Below are 22,429 nucleotides of genomic sequence, written 5' to 3'. Positions count from 1 at the left end.
CAGTAAGTAAGAAAAACATCTTATCTTTTCAGTGGATATAATTTGTTCCATCAAAACGATTTAGTTTCATGAACTCTTAATTCATCACAGAAATAGCCTTAGACTTATTGCTATTAATACCTTAAAATTATTGAGGCAGCAGGTGTAAAATAGGCTTTGAGGCGTGATGAATCACTATCTTTAAGATATTAATTGCCTCTACTAGATTGCTGCAAGATTATGACAATATACCTTCAGGATACAATAAAGCCTGAAATCTGTAGATAGCAATTCCTGAAGATTTTCCTCAAGAACTCTTTATATGAAACCGAATTTAGAGAGAGTAGAAGAGAAGAAGAAGAAGAAGAAATAGAAGTAGTATATTTCTGAATTAAAAACTCATCCATATTTATAGATGATGAAAAGTCATGGCACCTATTCTAGACAAACATATCTATCCATCTCCAACATATATAATTGTTTATTTAAATCACTATATTCTCTAATAGATGTGATTATATTCGTTTATTAAAAGACACATCTTCTAATAATTATAACTGTTTGTATATAATAGACATATTTATTTATTAACAGACACATCTACTTGTTAACAAATACAGCTGCTCGTAATTTATTTACGAGAATTAAAATAAAATAATTATTTTATTTCACACCCATACGTGCTAAGTACCATAACAGAATAATATATATATATATATATATATATTCACTTTTTCCTTTTCATATATTTCAACAATGTGGAAATTATTTCTCTCTCTATCATCTAATATACAAGCTATTTATAATAGGAGTGAGGTAGGATTTTCGTCTAACCTCATCTCCAAACTGTGATACCATGACATAGTAGCTCCTTCGAATGATAGAGGAAAGAGATGAGTGATTTTATCATCATTCAAGCTTATTGTCTTCATAATGACCAAATATTACTTTACATAGACTAGTGTGTAACACCCCCGTTGCATAGCCTGGTATATTTCACTGTTCCGGTGACCGGTGTCGGTCCGGACAATTAATGGGATTAGGGCCACACCTAAGACAACTTGAGAAGCCATAAATACAAATAATTAGTAATGTTTAATTAGTTAACTATAAATAAGAAAAACAGAACATAAGAGGTTAAACGAGCCGAGAGTCACAGTGATGAGTGACCTCCTCGGGAACGACTGCGAAGTCATTTTAAACTCAAATTTCGAACCGTAAAAACTGACGCTGCGGTCCTTAGGACCCTTATGGACACAGTGGAAAAGAGAAAATCATGAAAAAAAACTGTTAAGTCAGTCAAATAATTAGGTCAGGGAGCCGGAAGAAATATTGGATTATTTACAAACCGGGATGAACCGGCCAGGGGCGATTCGGTCAATTGACCCCGAGAGCTGACTCCTGACCTAACTGTCAAATGAAATCGAAGAAAAGAAAATTTCGGAATCGAGAATTAAATTAAAGAACTAATAGAAAAAAATAAATAGAAAAAAAAAAGAAGAGAAAGAAGATGGAAAAGTCAAAGGGATGACATCATGAATGATGTCATAAAGGCTTAATTTATTTATTTTATTAATTTAAGAATTTTGGTCTTCAAAAAGGGATAAAGATGAAGAAAATAAAAGAAAAACAAAAAATTAATTTAGCTTCCTTCTTCCCTTGGCTTGCCGCCCCACTTGCTTCCCTAAATCCCCCATGGAAACTCTTTCTTTAAGCTTACATTAATCTTAATTTTTCCTTACCGAACCATAATAACTCTCATAAGAACTTCATTAAAGCTTGTAGTTGCAACTTGAGAAGAGAATTACAAGAAGAAAGAGGAGCTAAAGATAGGGTTTTGAGGATTAAAGAGAGGTGAGCATGTTAACTTATTACTTTTCATTTTTAATGCATCATTAGTTGTTGAATTAACTTGTAATGTGTTAAAATGAAATAAAAATATGGGGAAGAACAAACTGAATTTTCGGGCAGCTTAAGAGGAGTATGGTTTGCATGAATATGATGCAATTGAATGAGTTTAGAAACCTTACTTAGTTAAATGATTAACATTAAAACCATTAGAAGTAGTTAAATGCATGAAAGTGATGAGTTAGGGTTTTGAATGCTAGGGTTTGTGAACCAAATTTTGGAGAAATGCACAAATGATGACTTTGGTCTATTGTGAGATGAAAAATGGTCAATAATGACCAAAAGAGATGTGTGGGGATTGTTGGAATGAAAACTAAATTCGTAGGTCCAGCAGCATGACCAAACCCACTTTGAAGGACCAAAACTCAAATTTTACAAGCCCAATTGATATGCCACCAATTAGAGATGAAAATAGACATAAAATAGCACAATTTTCATTAAGGAACCATGGCCAAAAACTGACCAAAACTTGGTGAAACAATTGACCAAAGTGAAATGAGAGCAGGCTGCCACTGCACCAAACTGACCAAACTGTTCATTTGGTCATAACTCGAGTTAGACAGGTCAAATTGACCTGAAATTTGGCCAGGGGTTAGAGGAGATATAGATCTAAAACTTTCATGAAGAATATCACCCCAAATTATGCCATTAACCCATTCAAATTATTGAGCAAAGTTGAGTTATCAAACCTGCAACTCTGCAGATTTTCATTTGAGCAGTAATGTTTGGATGGCTATAACTCTCTCTAGAAAACTCGGATTTAGGCAACTCTAGTCAGGTTTGTGCACAATAAATCCCATTTAAGCATTTTACCCTTAAAAAAATTGATTTAGCATGCAGTATGAATTTATGAACTTTTGTGTTGCCACCTTGTGATCAAATTGTAACTTTGGAAATTAATTTGATTTTTGTATGTAATATTTGAATGAAATGTTTGAAATGGATTTTATGTTCACACTTAGCATGACAGTATCACATTTCCTCCTCCATTTAAGGGGTTGAGATCGTTTATTTTCCTCCCTCTCTGGCTTGCCAGTTGAGGTTGTAGATCGGATGAGTACTCATTAGCTAGCTAGCCACCTCCCTCATTGATTTCGATTAATGGGGTTGTAGATTACTTTGTCGTGGTGTATAACGCGGCATTGATCGGAAATTTTGTGTCATGGCTTAAGTTGTGTATGATTTTGGCAACACTGTGTTTATGAAATTGTTTGACTAAACTGTGTTTAATATATTATTTGACAAAATGAGTTGTTATGAGCTTTGATATTTGTGAAATGTGATTGTGAAGTATTCAAATTATGTTTTATCAATAAATGATTTATGTATCGCATTTTAAATTTTTATTGTGCACCACTGAGTATGTTTATACTCAGCGATAGTTTAATTTACTGTCGCAGATAAGAGTAAGGAGAAAGCAGCAGAGTGAGCTGCGGGATTGACAAGAACTTCTTGGGTATTGTTTTATACCCTTATGGTTATTTTGATGTAAATACTGTAATGTCATAAGTATCAATGTAAATTGAGCAGTTGTAAATAAATTATAATAATATTATTTTGGGTTTGCTTCTGTAAATTTAATATTTATAAATATGAATTTTCTGCTTTATGCCTTGTTAATGAAATATTAAAAATTTTGTGATGACCAAATTTGATTAAATTGCGGAAATTGCTTTGAAGTGATTTGAATTGGGTTGATTTGAGTTTTTATTGGAGATTGGGAGTTGTGGAAAACTTTTGGAAGTGCTTTTTACAGGTCTGTGAAGAACTGGTTTCTCAAAATACAGAGGGAACTCTGTCAAAATTTTTATAAAATTTGCAGCAAAATTAAAATGGACAAAAATTTTTACTAGTATTTAAACTTTGAATAAATGGTTTTTAATTCTCACTAAAATGCTCATCACTTCCAAAATGTAAGAAAATCGTTTTAAAATTCCTTGTAGGGTACTTAATGAGTTATCGGTAGGTAAAGTTCGGTAGTTCATTAAGTATTCTACGGGATCATGTTATGCCTTACGGAGGGGTAAGGTGTGACATGTTTTAGTGGTATCAGAGCATGGTTTTGCAATAAATTTTGACTATGTATGTGAATATTTCTTTGATAAGTACAACTACTCAAGTGTCTTTAATTGATACATATGACATATTTACATAATGAATATGCACTAATGGAGGTCAACCTCTTTGTGTTTGATCTCAGGAAGTAGAACAATTGTGAAAAACGGAATGGAAGGAGGAGATCATTCCGAAGAAAAATCTGTTGAGGCTGAGGTTCAAGGAGAAGCCCCAAAGACTCTGAATGTGAGTGGGTCACCACTTCACTCTGCTCCAAAGACCGCAGCTTCTGCTCAATTTATGCAGCAGATGGCTGCCTTCTTTCAGCAAATGGCGGGTAATGTGCCACCCCAAGCTCAGATGGTAATACCTGTAGCCCAACCACAGCCCTCAGCTCGGCAGTATGAAAAATTGATGAAATTTGGGGCCACTGAGTTTAAAGGTACTGTGGATCCACTGGAGGCAGAACAGTGGTTGGAAAGAATGGAACGAGTTTTCAGGAAGCTACAGTGTACAAAAGAATTGAAGTTTGAGTATTCCGTTTCATTGTTACAAGGGGATGCATTTTAATAGTGGAAGACCATCCCCCACAACCTGGTTGAGCCACCTGTGCTGACATGGACAGATTTTTTGAGGGAGTTCCGACAGAAATGGGTTCCCGATGCATATGTGGATATGAAGTTGCAAGAATTTTTGAGTTTGAAACAAGGGAACCGAATCAGAGGTAATATGAGAGAGATTTCGAGGCTAAGCCACTATGTCGAAGCTTAGTCTCCACCCCTGCAGACAGATGCAAGAGGTTTGAGTTCGCTAAGGCGAGTCCGAGAATGTAAGTTGTGGGTTTCGCATCAATTTTGCTGAATTGATCTCACAAGCCTTGGAATTAGAAAGGATAGAATCCGAAGGGGCAGTGAAGAAGGGTTCACAAGAGAAAGAGAAAACTGAAAAGACTACTGAACAAGCATCTGGAAGTGGTTCTGGGAAGACGAAACAATTTGGGGGATCTAGCTCCCGTAGAGGCAGAGGCAGATTTTCTGGCCAAAGACCACCCCGGTCTGGTCAGCAGACCCAGTAGGCACCCCGAGGAGCTCTATCGGTCCGGCAGTTTGAAACGTGTGGTAAAACTCATGGTGGGGTTTATTTCAAGGCTACCGGTGCATGTTTTAACTGTGGAGGGAGCAGACATTTCGCTAAGGATTGCACTAGTCCGCGCCGGTTTGGACCTTCTGCTACATCTGAAGGATCAGCCCAAGTCTCTACACCTAGAGGGTCACCGTCAGCTGCTAGAGGTAGAGGCAGAGGTAGGGGTCCTGGTAACACCCCTGGAAGTCAGAGCACTGTTAACCAGCCAGTACCTAGTGGCGCACCAGTCAGAGTGTATACCATGCGTCAGAGGGAAGAGGCTGAAACATCAGATGTTGTAGCTGGTATTTTCTCCATCCTTGACCAAGATGTGTATGTGTTATTTGATCCTGGCTCCACACATTCGTATGTTAGTGCTAGTGTGATGTGTTCTACTGCTATTCAGTGTGTACCAATGGACTATGATGTGTTAGTAACTAGTCCATTAGGCCGAGGTCGTGGTAAATAGGTCAGATAGAGATTGTCCTTTGGTGATCCAAGGACACACTTTTCTGTCTGATTTAATTGAAATGCCCTTGAAATTATGACATTATCTTGGGCATGGATTGGTTAGCCGTGCATCACGCCATGATTGATCAGAGATCAAGATACCACTTTTGGTCTCCTCAAGAATACATGGGGAGAGACAGTTATTGCCTTCAAACATCATTTCAGCTGCATTGGCCAGGAAAATGATTAGAAAAGGGTGTGAGGCATACTTGGCACATGTGATAGACACCCAAGTGGGGAGTCCAACATTGGAGGACATTCCTACTGTATGTGACTTTCCGGATGTGTTTCCTGATGAATTGCCAGGATTACCTCCAAAAAGAGAAGTGCAGTTTGAAATTGATGTTATGCCTGGTGTGGACCCAATTTCCATAACACCATACAGAATGGCACCTGTAGAACTAAAAGAATTGAAAGTGCAGTTGCAAGAACTGCTTGACAAGGGCTTTATCTGTCCTAGTGTGTCACATTGGGGAGCACCAGTGTTGATTGTAAAGAAAAAAGATGGCACTCTCCGTTTGTGTATTGATTATCGGCAGTTGAATAAGGTGACAATAAAGAATAGATATCCATTGCCCCGCATTGATGACTTGTTTGATCAGTTGAGGGGTGCAGCTGTGTTCTCCAAAATTGACCTGAGATCAGGTTATTATCAGCTGAAAGTACAATAGTAGAGTATTTCTAAAACTGCCTTCAGAACCCGCTATGGCCATTATGAGTTTTTGGTTATGCCATTCGGGTTAACTAATGCTCCGGCTGCTTTTATGGATCTGATGAACACTATCTTCAGACCATACCTCGATCAGTTTGTTGTGGTATTTATCGATGATATATTGGTCTATTCGAGGAATGCAGAAGAGCATGATAGACATCTGCGGATTGTACTGTAGACTTTGAGAGAGAAACAGCTATATGCCAAATTGTCGAAGTGTGAATTTTGGTTGAAGGAGATATCCTTTTTGGGGCATGTAGTATCAGAAGAGGGTATTAAGATAGATCCTAGCAAAATTGAAGCTGTCCTTAATTGGAAGCCACCCAGAAATGTCACAGAGATTCGCAGTTTTCTGGGTTTAGCTGGATACTACCGTAGATTTGTGAAGGGATTCTCCATATTGGCATCTCCATTGACTAAGCTACTTAGAAAGGATGTGAAATTTCAGTGGACGGACAAATGCCAGCAAAGTTTTGATGAATTGAAGAGATGTTTGACAGAGGCTCCAGTCCTGACTTTACCTATACCGGGTAAAGAATATACAGTTTACAGCGATGCTTCTCACAACGGGTTAGGTTGTGTGTTGATGCAAGATCGAAATATCATTACCTATGCATCACGTCAGCTGAAACTGCATGAGAGGAATTATCCGACACATGATTTGGACCTTGCAGCCATTGTGTTTGCTCTTAAGATCTGGAGACATTATTTGTATGGGGAGAAATGTTACATCTACACAGATCATAAGAGTTTGAAGTATTTGGGCACCCAGAAAGAGTTGAATTTGAGACAGAGGAGATGGTTAGAGTTGATAAAAGACTATGATTGTCTGATAGACTATCAACCAGGGAAAGCTAATGTTGTGGCTGATGCCCTAAGTTGCAAGACTATGGCAAGTCTACGGGTTACTCCTTTGTCTTTGGTACATGAGTTGAGGTTATTACATGCCAGTTTAGAGATTAATGATGATGGGCAGCAGTTGCATGGCATGTACACCAAAGTGTTGATTGATCGATCAAAATGGTCGCTCGTAATGATGAAAGGTATCGTAAGTCGTTGGAAGAAGTCCTACAGGCAAGAAACCGAGTTCTCAATCGTAGATGATGGTTTATCGCTACACCAGGCGTAATGTGTGTTCCTAATGATGTTGATTTGAGGCAAATCATTTTGAAGGAAGCACATGAGTCTCCTTTTGCCATGCACCCTGGTGGTACAAAAATGTATAGAGGGCTAAAGGAGCATTACTGGTGGATGGGTTTAAAAAGAGACGTGGCAGAGTTTGTATCCAAATGCCTAACTTGTCAGCAAGTAAAGGCAGAGCATCAAGTACCCACTGGGTTGTTACATCCACTACCAGTGCCGTAATGGAAATGGGAAAGAATAACAATGGATTTTGTAATGGGACTTCCGCGGACACAGAAGAGTCATGATGCAGTATGGGTCATTATCGACAGACTGACTAAGTCTGCTCATTTTCTGCCAGTTCGAATGGACTACAATTTGGACAGATTGGCCAGGTTGTACATTGATGAGATTGTGAGATTGCATGGAGTGCCAGTATCCATTGTATCAGACAGAGATCCTAGGTTCACTTCTAGATTCTGGGGTAGTCTTCAGAGAGCCCTAGGAACTAGATTGAACTTCAGTACTGCATTCCACCCACAGACAGATGGCCAGTCTGAGAGGGTAATTCAGATCTTGGAGGACATGCTACGGGCTTGTGTGATTGAGTTTGAGGGTAGTTGGGATACACACTTGCCTTTGATTGAGTTTGCTTACAACAACAGCTACCAATCAAGCATTGGGATGCCTCCATATGAAGCTTTGTATGGCAGAAAATGTAGAACCCCATTGTGTTGGGATGACACGGGTGAAAGAAAAATGATTGGACCCGAAATTGTTCAACAGACTGAAGAGAAAATCAAGGTGATCAGGGGTCGACTTAAAACTGCATCAGACCGTCAAAAGTCCTATGTCGATTTGAAAAGAAGGGATATTGAGTATGCAGTGGGTGAGAAAGTTTTCCTCAAGGTTTCTCCTTGGAAGAGGATTATGAGATTCGGCAGAAGGGGAAACTAAGTCCTCGTTTTATCGGGCCATATGAGGTTCTGGAAAGAGTGGGTCCTTTGGCATATCGGTTGGCACTACCTCCAGAGTTATAGAAGATACATAATGTCTTCCATGTGTCTATGTTGAGGAGGTACCGATCAGACCCATCTCATGTACTACCAGTAGAAGAAATAGAAGTGAATCCAGACCTCACATATGAAGAAGAACCCATAAAGATTCTGGCTTATGAGGTGAAGCAGCTACGGAATAAGCAGATACCGTTGGTAAAAGTGCTGTGGAACCATCATTCGGGCCAAGAAGCTACTTGGGAACGAGAGGAGGACATGAGGAGACAACACCCACAGCTGTTCAGAGATTGATACCAGGTAAAAATTTCGAGACGAAATTTATTTAAGGGGGGGAGAATTGTAACAACCCCGTTGCATAGCCTGGTATATTTCACTGTTTCGGTGACCGGTGTCGGTCCGGACAATTAATGGGATTAGGGCCACACCTAAGACAACTTGAGAAGCCATAAACACAAATAATTAGTAATGTTTAATTAGTTAACTATAAATAAGAAAAACAGAACATAAGAGGTTAAACGAGCCGAGTCACACGATGAGTGACCTCCTGAACGCATCGCAAGTCGTTTTAAACTCAAATTTCGAACGGTAAAAAGTGACGCTGCGGTCCTTAGGACCCTTATGGACACAGTGGAAAAGAGAAAATCACGAAAAAGAACTGTTAAGTCAGTCAAATAATTAGGTCAGGGAGCCGAAAGAAATATTGGATTATTTTGCAAACCGGGATGAACCGGCCAGGGGCGATTTGGTCAATTGACCAGAGTGACTCGACCTAATCACAAATAAAATCAAGAAAAAAATTTCAGAATCGAGAATTAAATTAAAGAACTAATAGAAAAAAATAAATAGAGAAAAAAAAAGAAGAGAAAGAAGATAGAAAAGTCAAAGGGATGACATCATGAATGATGTCATAAAGGCTTAATTTATTTATTTTATTAATTTAGGAATTTTGGTCTTCAAAAAGGGATAAAGATGAAGAAAATAAAAGAAAAATAAAAAATTAATTTAGCTTCCTTCTTCCCTTGGCTTGCCGCCCCACTTGCTTCCCTAAATCCCCCATGGAAACTCTTTCTTTAAGCTTACATTAAGCTTAATTTTTCCTTACCCAACCATAATAACTCTCATAAGAACTTCATTAAAGCTTGTAGTTGCAACTTGAGAAGAGAATTACAAGAAGAAAGAGGAGCTAAAGATAGGGTTTTGAGGATTAAAGAGAGGTGAGCATGTTAACTTATTACTTTCCATTTTTAATGCATCATTAGTTGTTGAATTAACTTGTAATGTGTTAAAATGAAATAAAAATATGTGGAAGAACAAACTGAATTTTCGGGCAGCCTAAGAGGAGTATGGTTTGCATGAATATGATGCAATTGAATGAGTTTAGAAACCTTACTTAGTTAAATGATTAACATTAAAACCATTAGAAGTAGTTAAATGCATGAAAGTGATGAGTTAGGGTTTTGAATGCTAGGGTTTGTGAACCAAATTTTGGAGAAATGCACAAATGATGACTTTGGTCTATTGTGAGATGAAAAATGGTCAATAATGACCAAAAGAGATGTGTGGGGATTGTTGGAATGAAAACTAAATTCTTAGGTCCAATGGTCATGCTGCTGGCAGCATGACCAAACCCACTTTGAAGGACCAAAACTCAAATTTTACAAGCCCAATTGATATGCCACCAATTAGAGATGAAAATAGACATAAAATAGCACAATTTTCATTAAGGAACCATGGCCAAAAACTGACCAAAACTTGGTGAAACAATTGACCAAAGTGAAATGAGAGCAGGCTGCCACTGCACCAAAATGAACAACTGTTCATTTGGTCATAACTCGAGTTAGACAGGTCAAATTGACCTGAAATTTGGCCAGGGATTAGAGGAGATATAGATCTAAAACTTTCATGAAGAACATCACCCCAAATTATGCCATTAACCCATTCAAATTATTGAGCAAAGTTGAGTTATCAAACCTGCAACTCTGCAGATTTTCATTTGAGCAGTAGTGTTTGGATGGCTATAACTCTCTCTAGAAAACTCGGATTTAGGCGACTCTAGTCAGGTTTGTACACAATAAATCCTATTTAAGCATTTTACCCTTAAAAAAATTGATTTAACATGCAGTATGAATTTATGAACTTTTGTGTTGCCACCTTGTGATCAAATTGTAACTTTGGAAATTAATTTGATTTTTGTATGCAATATTTGAATGAAATGTTTGAAATGGATTTTATGTTCACACTTAGCATGACAGTATCACATTTCCTCCTCCATTTATGAGGTTGAGATCTTTTATTTTCCTCCCTCTCTGGCTTGCCAGTTGAGGTTGTAGATCGGATGAGTACTCATTAGCCAGCTAGCCACCTCCCTCATTGATTTCGATTAATGGGGTTGTAGATTGCTTTGTCGTGGTGTATAACGCGGCATTGATCGGAAATTTTGTGTCATGGATTAAGTTGTGTATGATTTTGGCAACACTGTGTTTATGAAATTGTTTGACTAAACTGTGTTTAATATATTATTTGACAAAATGAGTTGTTATGAGCTTTGATATTTGTGAAATGTGATTGTGAAGTATTCAAATTATGTTTCATCAACAAATGATTTATGTATCGCATTTTAAATTTTTATTGTGCACCACTGAGTATGTTTATACTCAGCGATAGTTTAATTTACTGTCGCAGATAAGAGCAAGGAGAAAGCAGCAGAGTGAGCTGCGGGATTGACAAGAACTTCTTGGGTATTGTTTTATACCCTTATGGTTATTTTGATGTAAATACTGTAATGTCATAAGTATCAATGTAAATTGAGCAGTTGTAAATAAATTGTAATAATATTATTTTGGGTTTTGCTTCTGTAAATTTAATATTTGTAAATATGAATTTTCTGCTTTATGCCTTGTTAATGAAGTATTAAAAATTTTGTGATGACCAAATTTGATTAAATTGTGGAAATTGCTTTGAAGTGATTTGAATTGGGTTGATTTGAGTTTTATTGGAGATTGGGAGTTGTGGAAAACTTTTGAAAGTGCTTTTTACAGGTCTGTGAAGAACTGGTTTCTCAAAATACAGAGGGAACTCTGTCAAAATTTTTATAAAATTTGCGGCAAAATTAAAATGGACAAAAATTTTTACTAGTATTTAATGTCACGACCCAACCTATGTGCCGGACCGGCACTAGGAACTGGGCCAGCCTAAAGCCCCCGAGGCCCGTAGTAAGCCTAACTATTCATTAACCCAATTCTAAGGCCCATTTGGGCCCAATTTCAAGAAACCAACAGGACAGAGTCCGGCCATAAAGTGGACCTTTCAACGGGGAGTTTTTGACTCACCCGACCTGTAAACATAATAAACAACCCATTGGGGAGCTCAGCTCACCCTCCACATACTCATATCATCATAAAAATAAATGGGAGCTCAGCTCCCTCATTCAGTCCATCAAACATGCATAGAATAATTTTATAGGTCCACAATAAGAACTTATATTACAAGCCCAATTTAAATGAAGGTTTCTAACACATGCGGAAATTCTAGGAGTTCATAGAATTACACAAATATTGGTAAACGACCTGCGAGGGAGAAAAGCAGGTTAACCTCAAAAATATCCTCCTGTGGCCTGAAAAATATTGAACAGGAGTGAGCATTCGACTCAGAGAGTAAAATATCAATTTTAACCATAATCTCTATAACTATCTAGAACTAATGCAACCTGTGGAGTGAAATGCAACATCAACAACATTTTCACGTCATAACATCAAAAAGGTAATTTGGAGCACTCACGCACCCTGTAACATCAATCATAATATATGGGAGCTGATCCCCTATACAACTCTCTTAAATCCAACCTGGTGCCAGCAAAGAACTCAGCTCGGACTTCCACTTAATAACCAAATCGGGGTCCCAGCGAAGAACTCAAGCCGTGTCTACCCCGAAGGACCGGGTCCCAGCGAATATCTCAAGCCGTGTCTACCCGTCCTATCCATAGTCCACACCACATCACACGCACGCCAACGCACGCACACTGCTTCAAATTACCACAACAACATCCATGGCACGCTAACAGTTATGAATGCAACATAAATCGTGCCTAGAGTTTAACTACATAAATATATGCATATAAGTGATGCATGGGCATGCTTGAACATATAATAATATCGAAATTATTATTAAAATTAATATTTTACTCACAGACTTAACAACGGTCACTGTGGCGGCTGGGCGGAGAAAGAAGGCTGTCCCGGCTCACCTGACAATTACATTACATTTATTTAATACAAATGACTCAATACAAACCAAGAAAAAGACCAAATACGTCCTAAGTCGTGCCAAAAATCCGGTAGAGTCTCCCCTATACCTAGGACCTACCCAACCTGCAAAAGGGCTTAAAACACACTTCTATACTCACAATCCATATATCCACAACTCAATCACATCACACAGCCCCTCCTGGGCCCATCAAATCAATCATTCATCACAATATGTAAAATTTCGATTTAGTCCTCATAATTGATCATTTTTGCAAAAACTGCCCAAACAAGCTCTAAAAATTCTAAAACTTTGCCCTGCGGTCCTTAGCAATATTACTAAGCTATTGCAAAAAGAATCATAATTTTCTAAGCTACCACGAATATTTTATGGATTTTTAATCCTATTTAAGCACTAGAAAATTACGAAAAAGCAAGGTTTGGGTTTACCTTTGCCGATTCTGACTTTGGGAACGCGCTCAGAACGTCTGACAATGGGGGGATAGCCAAAACTTCGATCCAATTCGGAGACTTTTCGTGCAGTGCATCTGGCCGAAAATTCACGCACCGGACAACTGTCGAATTTCCGCGAATTGAGGATACCTACACGAAGCCCATAACACGGGGGTTAGTACATAAATTTTTCAGAATTTTCTAAGCTCATTAAATGCTCAGAAAAACACTGCGAAGTTCCGTGGGACCCACCGAAAAATGGTGTCGGAAAAATTCGAAATTTATGTCGCTGCGAAGCTCTCGACGAGTGGAGCGCTCGGGTACTCTCGATTTTCTCGTGGGATTCACGGTTTGCGAGAAATCTAGCCCGAAAGTCAAAATGGGCTAAAACTTCCCGGACAAAAATTGGACAAACCGCTCGATGGATTTCGGCGTTCTTGGTGTCTATGGAAAGCTCTCACCGAATAGATGATTTTAGATACAAGACCCGATCCAATTGGTGGCTGGATCGGCCGGATTTTGGCTGGGAAGTCCAAGCGTCGCACGCGCGCTACGCGTCCCTTTAGAGGCTGTTTTCTAGCGTTTCAGGCGGCGGCCGGCCGTGGGGGAGGACCGAGGTGAGGCGCCGGCGAGGTGGGAAGGTAGGGGAGGCGGCGGCGCGGCAAGGGGAGGAGGGAGGAGAGAGAAAAGAGAGAGAGAAGGGAGAGAGGTCGACGCGCGTAGGGAAGGGAAGAAGAAAAAGAAAAAGGTCGGTCTGATTAGACCGGTCCGATCCAGTCCGGTTCGATTCGGCCGATTTGATTCAGACTACAAAATTTTAAATTTTTACTCTGCCTCGGGACCGAAAACGAGGTCCAAAAATTCTGAAAAAATTCCAGAAAACTCAGAAAAATACGTAGACTCCAAATATATTTTTAGTTTTGCCACGTGGTCTTTAAATTAATTTTTAAAAATCATCAAAGTTTATATTTTTGGAAAATCGAACCCGATTTTTAAAATCTGAAAAATCTCAAAAAAATTCCTAAAATTTAAATAAAATTAAAATACCAAAAATGCTCATAAAATAATAAAATTTAAAATTTTGGGGTGTTACATTTAAACTTTGAATAAATGATTTTTAATTCTCACTAAAATGCTCACCACTTCCAAAATGTAAGAAAATCGTTTTAAAATTTCTTGTAGGGTACTTAATGAGTTATCGGTAGGTGAAGTTTGGTAGTTCATTAAGTATTCTACGGGATCATGTTATGCCTTACGGAGGGGTAAGGTGTGACATAATGAGTCTCGTAATCTAATAAATTTAGGCAAATATAGCATCTTGAATTTGCTGGGCAATTGTTTTCGTGTTTAGAGCCCAAAAATCATATATATATTAATCACTTCCTGAAGCATGGACTGCTTCCTAAGGTCAGCCTTAAAGCCTTCCATTTTCTCCTTCAAGACACAGTATGCTTTATTCATTTCACCTTATTCATTTACTGCTCCTTTCCTAGGGTTTTCTCCACCATCATAAAGTTTGGTGCACTTGCGTGTGTTTTCTCGCTCATGAATGGATATTCTAATTGTCCTTTGCACTAAATCACAAGTGGGCAATGCTGCATTCTTGAGCTTGCATCGCATCAGTCATAAACTAAATTTATAAACTAATGAGAGGGCTTTGCATGGCCGGAAGCTGCTAACCTTTCAATGGCATTTAGCCGCTTTTTTTATATATATATAATTTGCTGCTACTATGTCTACGAACTAGGTTTTTTTATTTATTTTTTTTTTATATAAACAAAGTTTTAGATTCTTTTTAGTACTTTATAATTCACATTATATAATTTGAAATTTTTTTTGTCACGTTTGTTTTGGTGAAGATAAACCAAGTGTTAAGTCCCTTTGTTTAGTTATTTTCATTTCTAAAATAAATATTAATAAGCAAATTTGCATTTGATTTTGATAATTAGTATCTCAAATTTTTTTATTAGCCCCTTTAAAAGCTTAAATAGGTATAATAAATTTTAACATTTTCATTAATGGCCCCTCAAATTTTTTTTTATTGACCTTTAATAATTAATAATTTATGATTTAAATTGAAGTATCAAAAGTGCTTAGTAGTCATTAAAAATATGATTACAAAATTCAATAAATTAATTATTCAAACTTTTATATTTACAAAGTAAAACTTGTTATTTTAAAATTAAATACAAATCAATATAATAATTTTCTATCATATACTTAAATCAAATGGGATTTTTTTTTTCAATTTGCATTTTTACTTTCCCTATCCTTTTGTGGGTACAATAATATAACTTTTTTCTTTGTCTTCCTTCTCATTTAGCTTTTTATTCTTTATGTTATTCAAATTAGAAAAAAAAAATATTTAATTTATATTGTATAAGTAGATAAATCTAATGGTCTTAACTCTCATGATCAACTTAAATGTATATTTGTTTTTGAAAAATATGTCAACTTTCTTATGTTACTAATTTCTATTTTTATGTATAATTATTTCTTTTAATCTTACGCTATAATGTGGATTTATATTTATTTATTAGCTTTTGAATCTATAAATTTTACAGAAAGATTTAGTATAATACTTTGACGTAGATTGGATTTATTTCTTTAAATAATAGAATTTATATTATGAAGCTAATAATCAAAATTATATTCATATAATACTTAAATTTATTAAAGAAGTTCCATTATAATTTTTTTGAATCAGTTAAAAATTTTTATATTTTTATGTTTTGTATTATTTTTATTTACTATATATTTTATGTAATATGTGTGTGTATGGTATTGATATATTATGATCAGACTTCAAATAAAAATTTTCTCATTCCACCCCGCCTAAATCCACTCTGACAACGAATCTCATAGCGTTAAATCTTATTTATTGTCAATATTGTTAGATTTGTTAAGGATAATGGAGAGATTTTCTCCATTATATATAATTACATATGCAAGAGATTTAGTAAGATTCACTGTCAGAATAGGATTTAGGTAAATTTGTTTATTAATATTGTATTTAATGTTGTAATCTATCACAAAATCTAGGGATAAACAGCCAAAAGCACTCTAATCACAGCATAGCAAATGTCTACAATTTCTCTCATCTCTCACAAACTAAGAGGTTAAATGAAACAATATGAACGAAAATAAGAAAATGAGTAATGGCAAGAACATGAACTGAAATAAGAAAATGAATAGAGGTAATTATAATTTCACAGCTTAGTTGTTCTGGAAAGTTGATTGCCATGTCGTCTACATCATTGAGATTTCTTTGAAACCTTGAGCCTCCAACATAAACAGGGAGATCCTAGAAGGCGTGAGTGGGACGCCAAACAGACCCTCTATTGTCCTTTCCATCTGGGTTTTATGATGATGTTTGGCTTTCCTTGCTCTATTTGGCTTGAGGTTCTGTGTTTTTCGGTGTGTGAAGGATCATAGCCAATCCTTGTTTCTCTGGTCTTGCATGTCTAACATCTGGTGTCCTCGAGTTTCGGGGGTCCTTCTATAGCTGTGCTTTCTGGGTGTTGGTTTAAGGAATCATCTGTAAGTGGCTTCCATTTGCGGTGTATGGTTTTGGCTTCCCCGATGGTAGTTTATATCTCCGGCAGCGTGCTCCATCATTTAGCTGGTTCCCTTTTGGGTTGATTTAGGGTCCCATGTTTGGGCTGGTTCGATTTAGATTGATAGTTGGCAGATAGGACCCCTTTTTTTACGTCTTGGTTTGTATTTCTATAAGGTTTGGGCTTTTCTAATCCATATGTTATACTGGGCCTCAGGCCTTTTTTGACCCAATATATAAACTTATCTTAAAAATAAATAAATAAATAAACAACAACCTGATCTCTAAGCACAAAAACACATAGCAGCATGAAACAAAATAATTTAACAATCAAAAGAAATTTACTTAAGTATGAATATATTCCAAAAATTAAAAAAAAAAAAATCCTTATAGTTCACAAAGCCCTAATAGTTCATACATACCCATTACTTTCCACCATGAAAATTAAAATGAAAGTAGCATCAAAATCTATCATATTCGTTGTGTAGCATGAAAGTAGTAGACTGCAACATGCACCATAGTCCATTATTTACAAATTTTGAGCACAGAATTTGTTTACGGGCATAGAAATTAATCCAATAAAGTAGTATAAATCACTCGGTGTGAAATGTGGTTTTTGAGAAAGAAGAGTTGATATAAGAATCTACAAACCCAAGGCTGTCAAAATTCTGTTTAGTGTTAGAATACATTGACATGACCAGGACGAGGAAAATGAAGAAAGAGAAGAAGAAAAAGAAGATAACACAAATTAGGCAAAGATACAAAAGAGAAAACTAAGCCCTATTTCTTGCCAGATCTACCCCAAAGAGACTGCCAAAAGACAGGCCAGTTCTTTTGAGCCTCATTCCAACCCAAGAGTGAGCCTTCCCTCATTGGATCCCAACTGGAAGACACAATACCATAACTCACACCCAACAAGGCAGAACCAAAGAAAAAGAAGGACACTATGAAAGGCACCCATGTGGGTACATCAATTTTCAGACCAACCTTCAAGTAGTAAAAGAATGGAAAGAACAACAACCCAATAAACAAAGGAATTCCCACAGAAAATCCCATCCTGCTAATCATCCTGTTGGTCACTACCTCTGGTATGATGCCTGCATCTGGTTCATTATCGTCATCACCATCATCATCATCATCATCATCATCATCATCATCGTAGACTATCCTTGATTTCTTGGTCTTTTTGGTTTTCTTTGGGGGAGGGCCAAAGCCTTTTGGGCTATTTAAGGTAGCATACAGGGGCCAGGAGCATGAAAAATGATATTGATTTGGGTAGAAAATGCGTTTGGAAATCGGGAATTTGGAGGCTTGTTTGATTGGAGCAAGTGAAGATGTAAATATTAAGGATTGTTCAAAGATCTGCAGAGCAGACACACAATATAACCATGATTAAGCATAAAACTGATTAAGGAATTTCACTATATCAACATAAATTTGGCAATTTTAAAAATTTATCATATTGTACGAGCAGAAAAGAAACTTGTTCTTCTTTAATTATGCCTTTTTTTTTTTGGTAGATTTCTTTAATTATGCTTTTATAGCTAATAGAAAGAACTCAAATTATAATTCATCAATGAAAATTAAATTATAAAGGGAAAACAAAAATGGATATATATATATATATATATCTCACAGAAAGCAAAAGAAATTCTGGGGTTGAAAGGAAATTGCAAGTGAAGTATTGAAATTTTTACCTTGGAAGAAAGTGATAATGTGGAGGATGATGACCTGATCCGTAGTGCTTGTGTTGAAGCCATTAACACATTCTCTGAAGCTCTGTCTCTCTACAGACACACATAAAGGAAGGTCGAAGGAATTTTTTCCGAGGGAATTTTTTGGAGGAAATGATTTTTATGCCCCAATCAATAACTATCATTAGAAGGAGTGAAGTAGGAATTTTGTAATTAACCAATAACTTTTGATTAAGCATATTTTGGCTCTCATCTTGAAACTCCACTCTTCTTTGTTAACCAATAACTTTGGCTATCATCTTTTTCACATTGTTGGCATTTTCATTTACATTAATATCTCTTCTGTGCTTGCTTTTTATTTTTGGTATTTAAATGGATTTAATTAATTTATTAATATATAAGATTATATGGATCACTGAAAACTACCTTAATTTCAGAAAGTAAATCCACCAGGGACCTAACGGTACTAGACTTTCCCGTCCCTCTACCACCTACAATCATGACACCTCCAATCTTGGGATCAATCACATTTAACAGAAGGCACAGTTTCATCTCATCCTGTCCTACTAGTGCAGCAAACGGATACACTCCACTGAGAACTATTCATTATTCATGCTATGCACGATCGCACATTTTCTTCCAAACAAAGTTATCTTCAATTGATGCAATTTATACTTTTACCTTTCAGCAAGTCTTTCTAAGTAATGTATTATTTCATGGCCATAACACAGCTCCCACGCACAAACACACATATATATAACGAGGATAAAATAAAGAAACAGGCTTACCTCCTCAACGAAGCTAACGTCAGCTGCGACATTGTTAACCGCAACATGGAACTGAAACTTCCCATTCTTGCCCTGAATCCCGATTCCTACATAATACTTCTTCCCACAACCCTGCCCTGCAAATTAAGCGAAAAACAGTATCATAACTAACACTCCACTGAGAAACTCCAAAACCCACCTGCTATCTCAATTAACAAAATGGCAGAATGAAAAGAATGCGGAATCTAAGCACATAAAACAGTGAAACAAGAACCGGGTCTCTCTTAAATGCAATCAAATCTCGTAATATAAGCCAAAATTGGATTTTGAAGAGGAAAACTGATGTGGTTTTAGCTTATTTTAGTTGAGAAATGCACCTGTGGTTAGGGAGAGAGAGGCAATGGAAGGCTTGGCTATGGAAGAAGAGAAGGGCCTAGACCCCAAAATTGCTGCGGAAGAAGGTCGCGGTTTCGACGCCATGCCCAACTATTTCGGTCACAGAGAGTATGTTAATTGTCTTCACATATGGTTTCCCTTTTCTATTGGTCTGCTAGGCAGAGGATAAGAGGATAGATTTCGGGAGAAAGTTTGCCCCGAGCTTTTTGTGGATATTCAAATTTCCCCATTTTTTCTAAATTAACCCAATCTTTTGTGTTTAAGTCCAAATTCACCCATATTTCCAAAAAAAAAAAAAAATCTAAATTCACCCAAATTTTAAGGAAAAAAATATAAAATAATAATTTTTTTATTAATAAAATATTACTTTTATATTTTTAAATAATAAAAATCATTTATTATTTTTAATCAAAATTAAAGAAAGTGAACAAAAATCTAATAACCTTAAACTACAAACCCTAATCCAGATTTACAAATCCAAAAATCCTCTCATCCTCCACCCTTTTACTCTTTCCTTCTCCAAGTTTATAATCTCACGTTCTTCCTTTCCCTGATTTAGAAAACCATATTAATTTATGCAATATTATTAGCCATCAAACAACACCCTCTTAGATAGTCCTTCCTTCCCACTCTCCATTCCTCTCGTTCTTTCTTTACACTACATTGTTCCTTTAGCCAACCCATCTGTTGATAACCCTTGCCACCACCTCTAGTGCCTTTGACTACTCCTAGCAAGCGACTACTGCATTGTCCAATGCCTTGTGAACGTGAAAATATATTAGAGAGAGGATGAGGCGCCAAATGTTCTAGGTCTTCAATTATGAGCAATGCTTGGTGGAGATGGGTGATAAGCAGCTATGTTTTTTTTGGTGGTGATTCGAAGGAAAAGAACTGTGGTAATGGTCACTTAGGCCTTTTACCAACATTTTTTTGCCTACTATTGGTAAAGATATTACCACTGCTTGTAGAGGTGTGCAGTTTTCGGTTCAAATAAAAAATTAAATCGAATTGAATTAATTTAATTCAATCGGTTTGATTTTTTTATTTAAATGGTTTGGTTCGATTATATATTTTAAGAATTTTTAGTTTTCAGTTCGATTGGTTATTTTTATCAAAAAAAAAAAAAAAAAAGAACGGACCAAAGTTTAAAACTACATCATTTTGCTATGTCTATATATACCCAACCCCCTGCCCAGTACCCATAAGAGCTCTGCTCTACCCCTCTCTATTTGCCTCACATTGTCATACTCACACATCGATTCTCCAAAGGCACAAAGTACCCAAGCGTGTTCCTTTCTCCTTTTGTTTCTCCATTGAATTGATTCTCACAATCTCACTAACCCATCACTTTCCTTCACTCAAAAACTCTTAATATAATAAAACTTTAAGAGTTCATCCTAAATAGTCTTGCATGTCATACTAAAGTAAAAAGAAATGGGCATGAAGGAAAAGAAAATTGATCAATTTATATCAAGATAAGAACTCACCTCTTGAAGCTAGACTCTCTAACCTCTTAAGATTGAAGGTAAGAAAAACCCTATGATTTGAACTTTAGCTTTTCACCACTTTTCACAACTCTTGAATCACCAACAATTAAAAAAAAGAAATTCTCATGATGAAAAATTGATTCTATAAGCAAAAGAGGAAAGAAAAATAAAAGTTTATGATCAAACTTACCATGACAAATAAAAGTGGCGAGCCCTTGCTTTCCATCCGTCTATCCCAGCCTTTATATCTGTTCAATTTTAAAAGGGACTTTTGACAGATGGAGGTAAAATCTTTGATAGTTGAAAAGTCCTTTTGTTTACATTATTCCTTTAAAACTCAAAACTTGAAGTCTCAACTTCCTAAAACCCTCTCTCTCAAAATACTTACGAAACCCACCATCCTTGAATCCTAATTTCATAAGAATTTCTCATCCATGACAGAAATTCTGGCATGAAAATTGGTGGATGTTACATTAAGCTATTAATCTCTAAAACTCATCCATTTCTTTCAACTCCAACACTTCCTGGACAACTAAAGGTTGGTTGTGAACAATCTTCAGGTAGGGGAGACTACCAATTTGTGGTTACCTTCATCTGTCAATAGGGATAACAAAGAAGTGTTAGGGTTTATTAAAGAAAAGATGTGGTTTAGACTGTAAAGTTGGAAAAGGAAGTTGCTATCTAGGGCTAATAAGGGAGTCATGTTAAAGTCAGTGGTGCAGGCCATTCCAACATATGCCATGGGTGTTTTCCTTCTTCCCCTTGAGTTTTGTGCAAAGCTGGAACGGATGATGATGGTGTGGTTTTGGATCAGATTCATAGGGCGAAATTAGATGAAAAAGATGGGAGTTTATGTGTTATAGTAAGGAGTTTGGTGGTCTTAATTTTCGAAGAGTGCATCAGTTCAATATTGCTATGTTGGGCAAACAAATTTGGTAGTTACTCACCAATCTACTGTGATTAATTGTCCAAATCTATAAGGCGAGATACTATCCTCGTATGCATCTCTTTGAGGCTGCTTTGAGATCCAACCCAAGTTATATATGGAGGAGTATATTTAAGGCTTTACCACTTGTTCAGAATGGTTGTTGTTTGAATGTTGGGCAGGGTGAATCTATTTTAGTCTAAGATGACTCGTGGCTGGTTAACATGGACAATCCTTATGTCACAACCCCAAAACTGAAAGCGTTGGGAAATTTGAAAGTCTTTGACCTTATGACTCATGACAAAAGATCATGGGATTTGGACTTCATTCATTCGTTTTTTAATAAAAGGGATTGTAGCCTGATCCTCCAAATTCTTATATCTAATAGTGTAAGTCTGAATGGTTGGTATTGGAGTGGTGAAAAAAAGGGTATCTATACTGTCAAAAGTGCTTATAAGTTTTTTTTTATTAGTGGCATTGGGCTTG

The 22,429-nt window shown here is 36.6% G+C and overlaps 1 protein-coding gene across 2 annotated transcripts; it reads right to left on the bottom strand.

The window, feature by feature from the left end:
- Positions 1–17,258: 17,258 nt before the first annotated feature.
- On the bottom strand, positions 17,259–19,703 carry LOC110671127 (protein PAM68, chloroplastic). 2 transcript variants are annotated; one of them, XM_021833499.2, is made up of 4 exons: positions 19,513–19,701; positions 19,157–19,272; positions 18,372–18,461; positions 17,259–18,036 (listed from the first exon to the last, which is right to left on the bottom strand). In XM_021833499.2, exons 1-4 carry the CDS (start codon positions 19,613–19,615, stop codon positions 17,455–17,457), a joined length of 891 nt encoding a protein of 296 aa, XP_021689191.2. In that variant the 5' UTR covers positions 19,616–19,701; the 3' UTR covers positions 17,259–17,454. The 2 variants fall into 2 exon arrangements, with proteins under 2 accessions (XP_021689191.2, XP_021689192.2); XM_021833500.2 differs by lacking the exon at positions 18,372–18,461 and having other exon boundaries at positions 19,513–19,703.
- Between the last annotated feature and the right edge of the window lie 2,726 nt (positions 19,704–22,429).

The sequence above is a fragment of the Hevea brasiliensis genome, chromosome 11 (genome assembly GCF_030052815.1).
Source record: "Hevea brasiliensis isolate MT/VB/25A 57/8 chromosome 11, ASM3005281v1, whole genome shotgun sequence".
In the NCBI taxonomy this organism is placed as follows: Eukaryota; Viridiplantae; Streptophyta; class Magnoliopsida; order Malpighiales; family Euphorbiaceae; genus Hevea; species Hevea brasiliensis.
The sequence above is the reverse complement of the archived record's forward strand: the minus strand, read 5'-3'. Positions and strand labels throughout refer to the sequence as shown.

Bases quoted from the DNA above. Each gene is read 5' to 3' on its own strand.
- LOC110671127 (XM_021833499.2), bottom strand. From the start codon at position 19,615: ATGGCGTCGAAACCGCGACCTTCTTCCGCAGCAATTTTGGGGTCTAGG. The intron at 19,273-19,512 runs GTGCATTTCTCA...CTTAATTTGCAG, and splicing joins CTCTCTCTCCCTAACCACAG to GGCAGGGTTGTGGGAAGAAG. The intron at 18,037-18,371 runs GTAAAAATTTCA...TCTGCTCTGCAG, and splicing joins CATTATCACTTTCTTCCAAG to ATCTTTGAACAATCCTTAAT.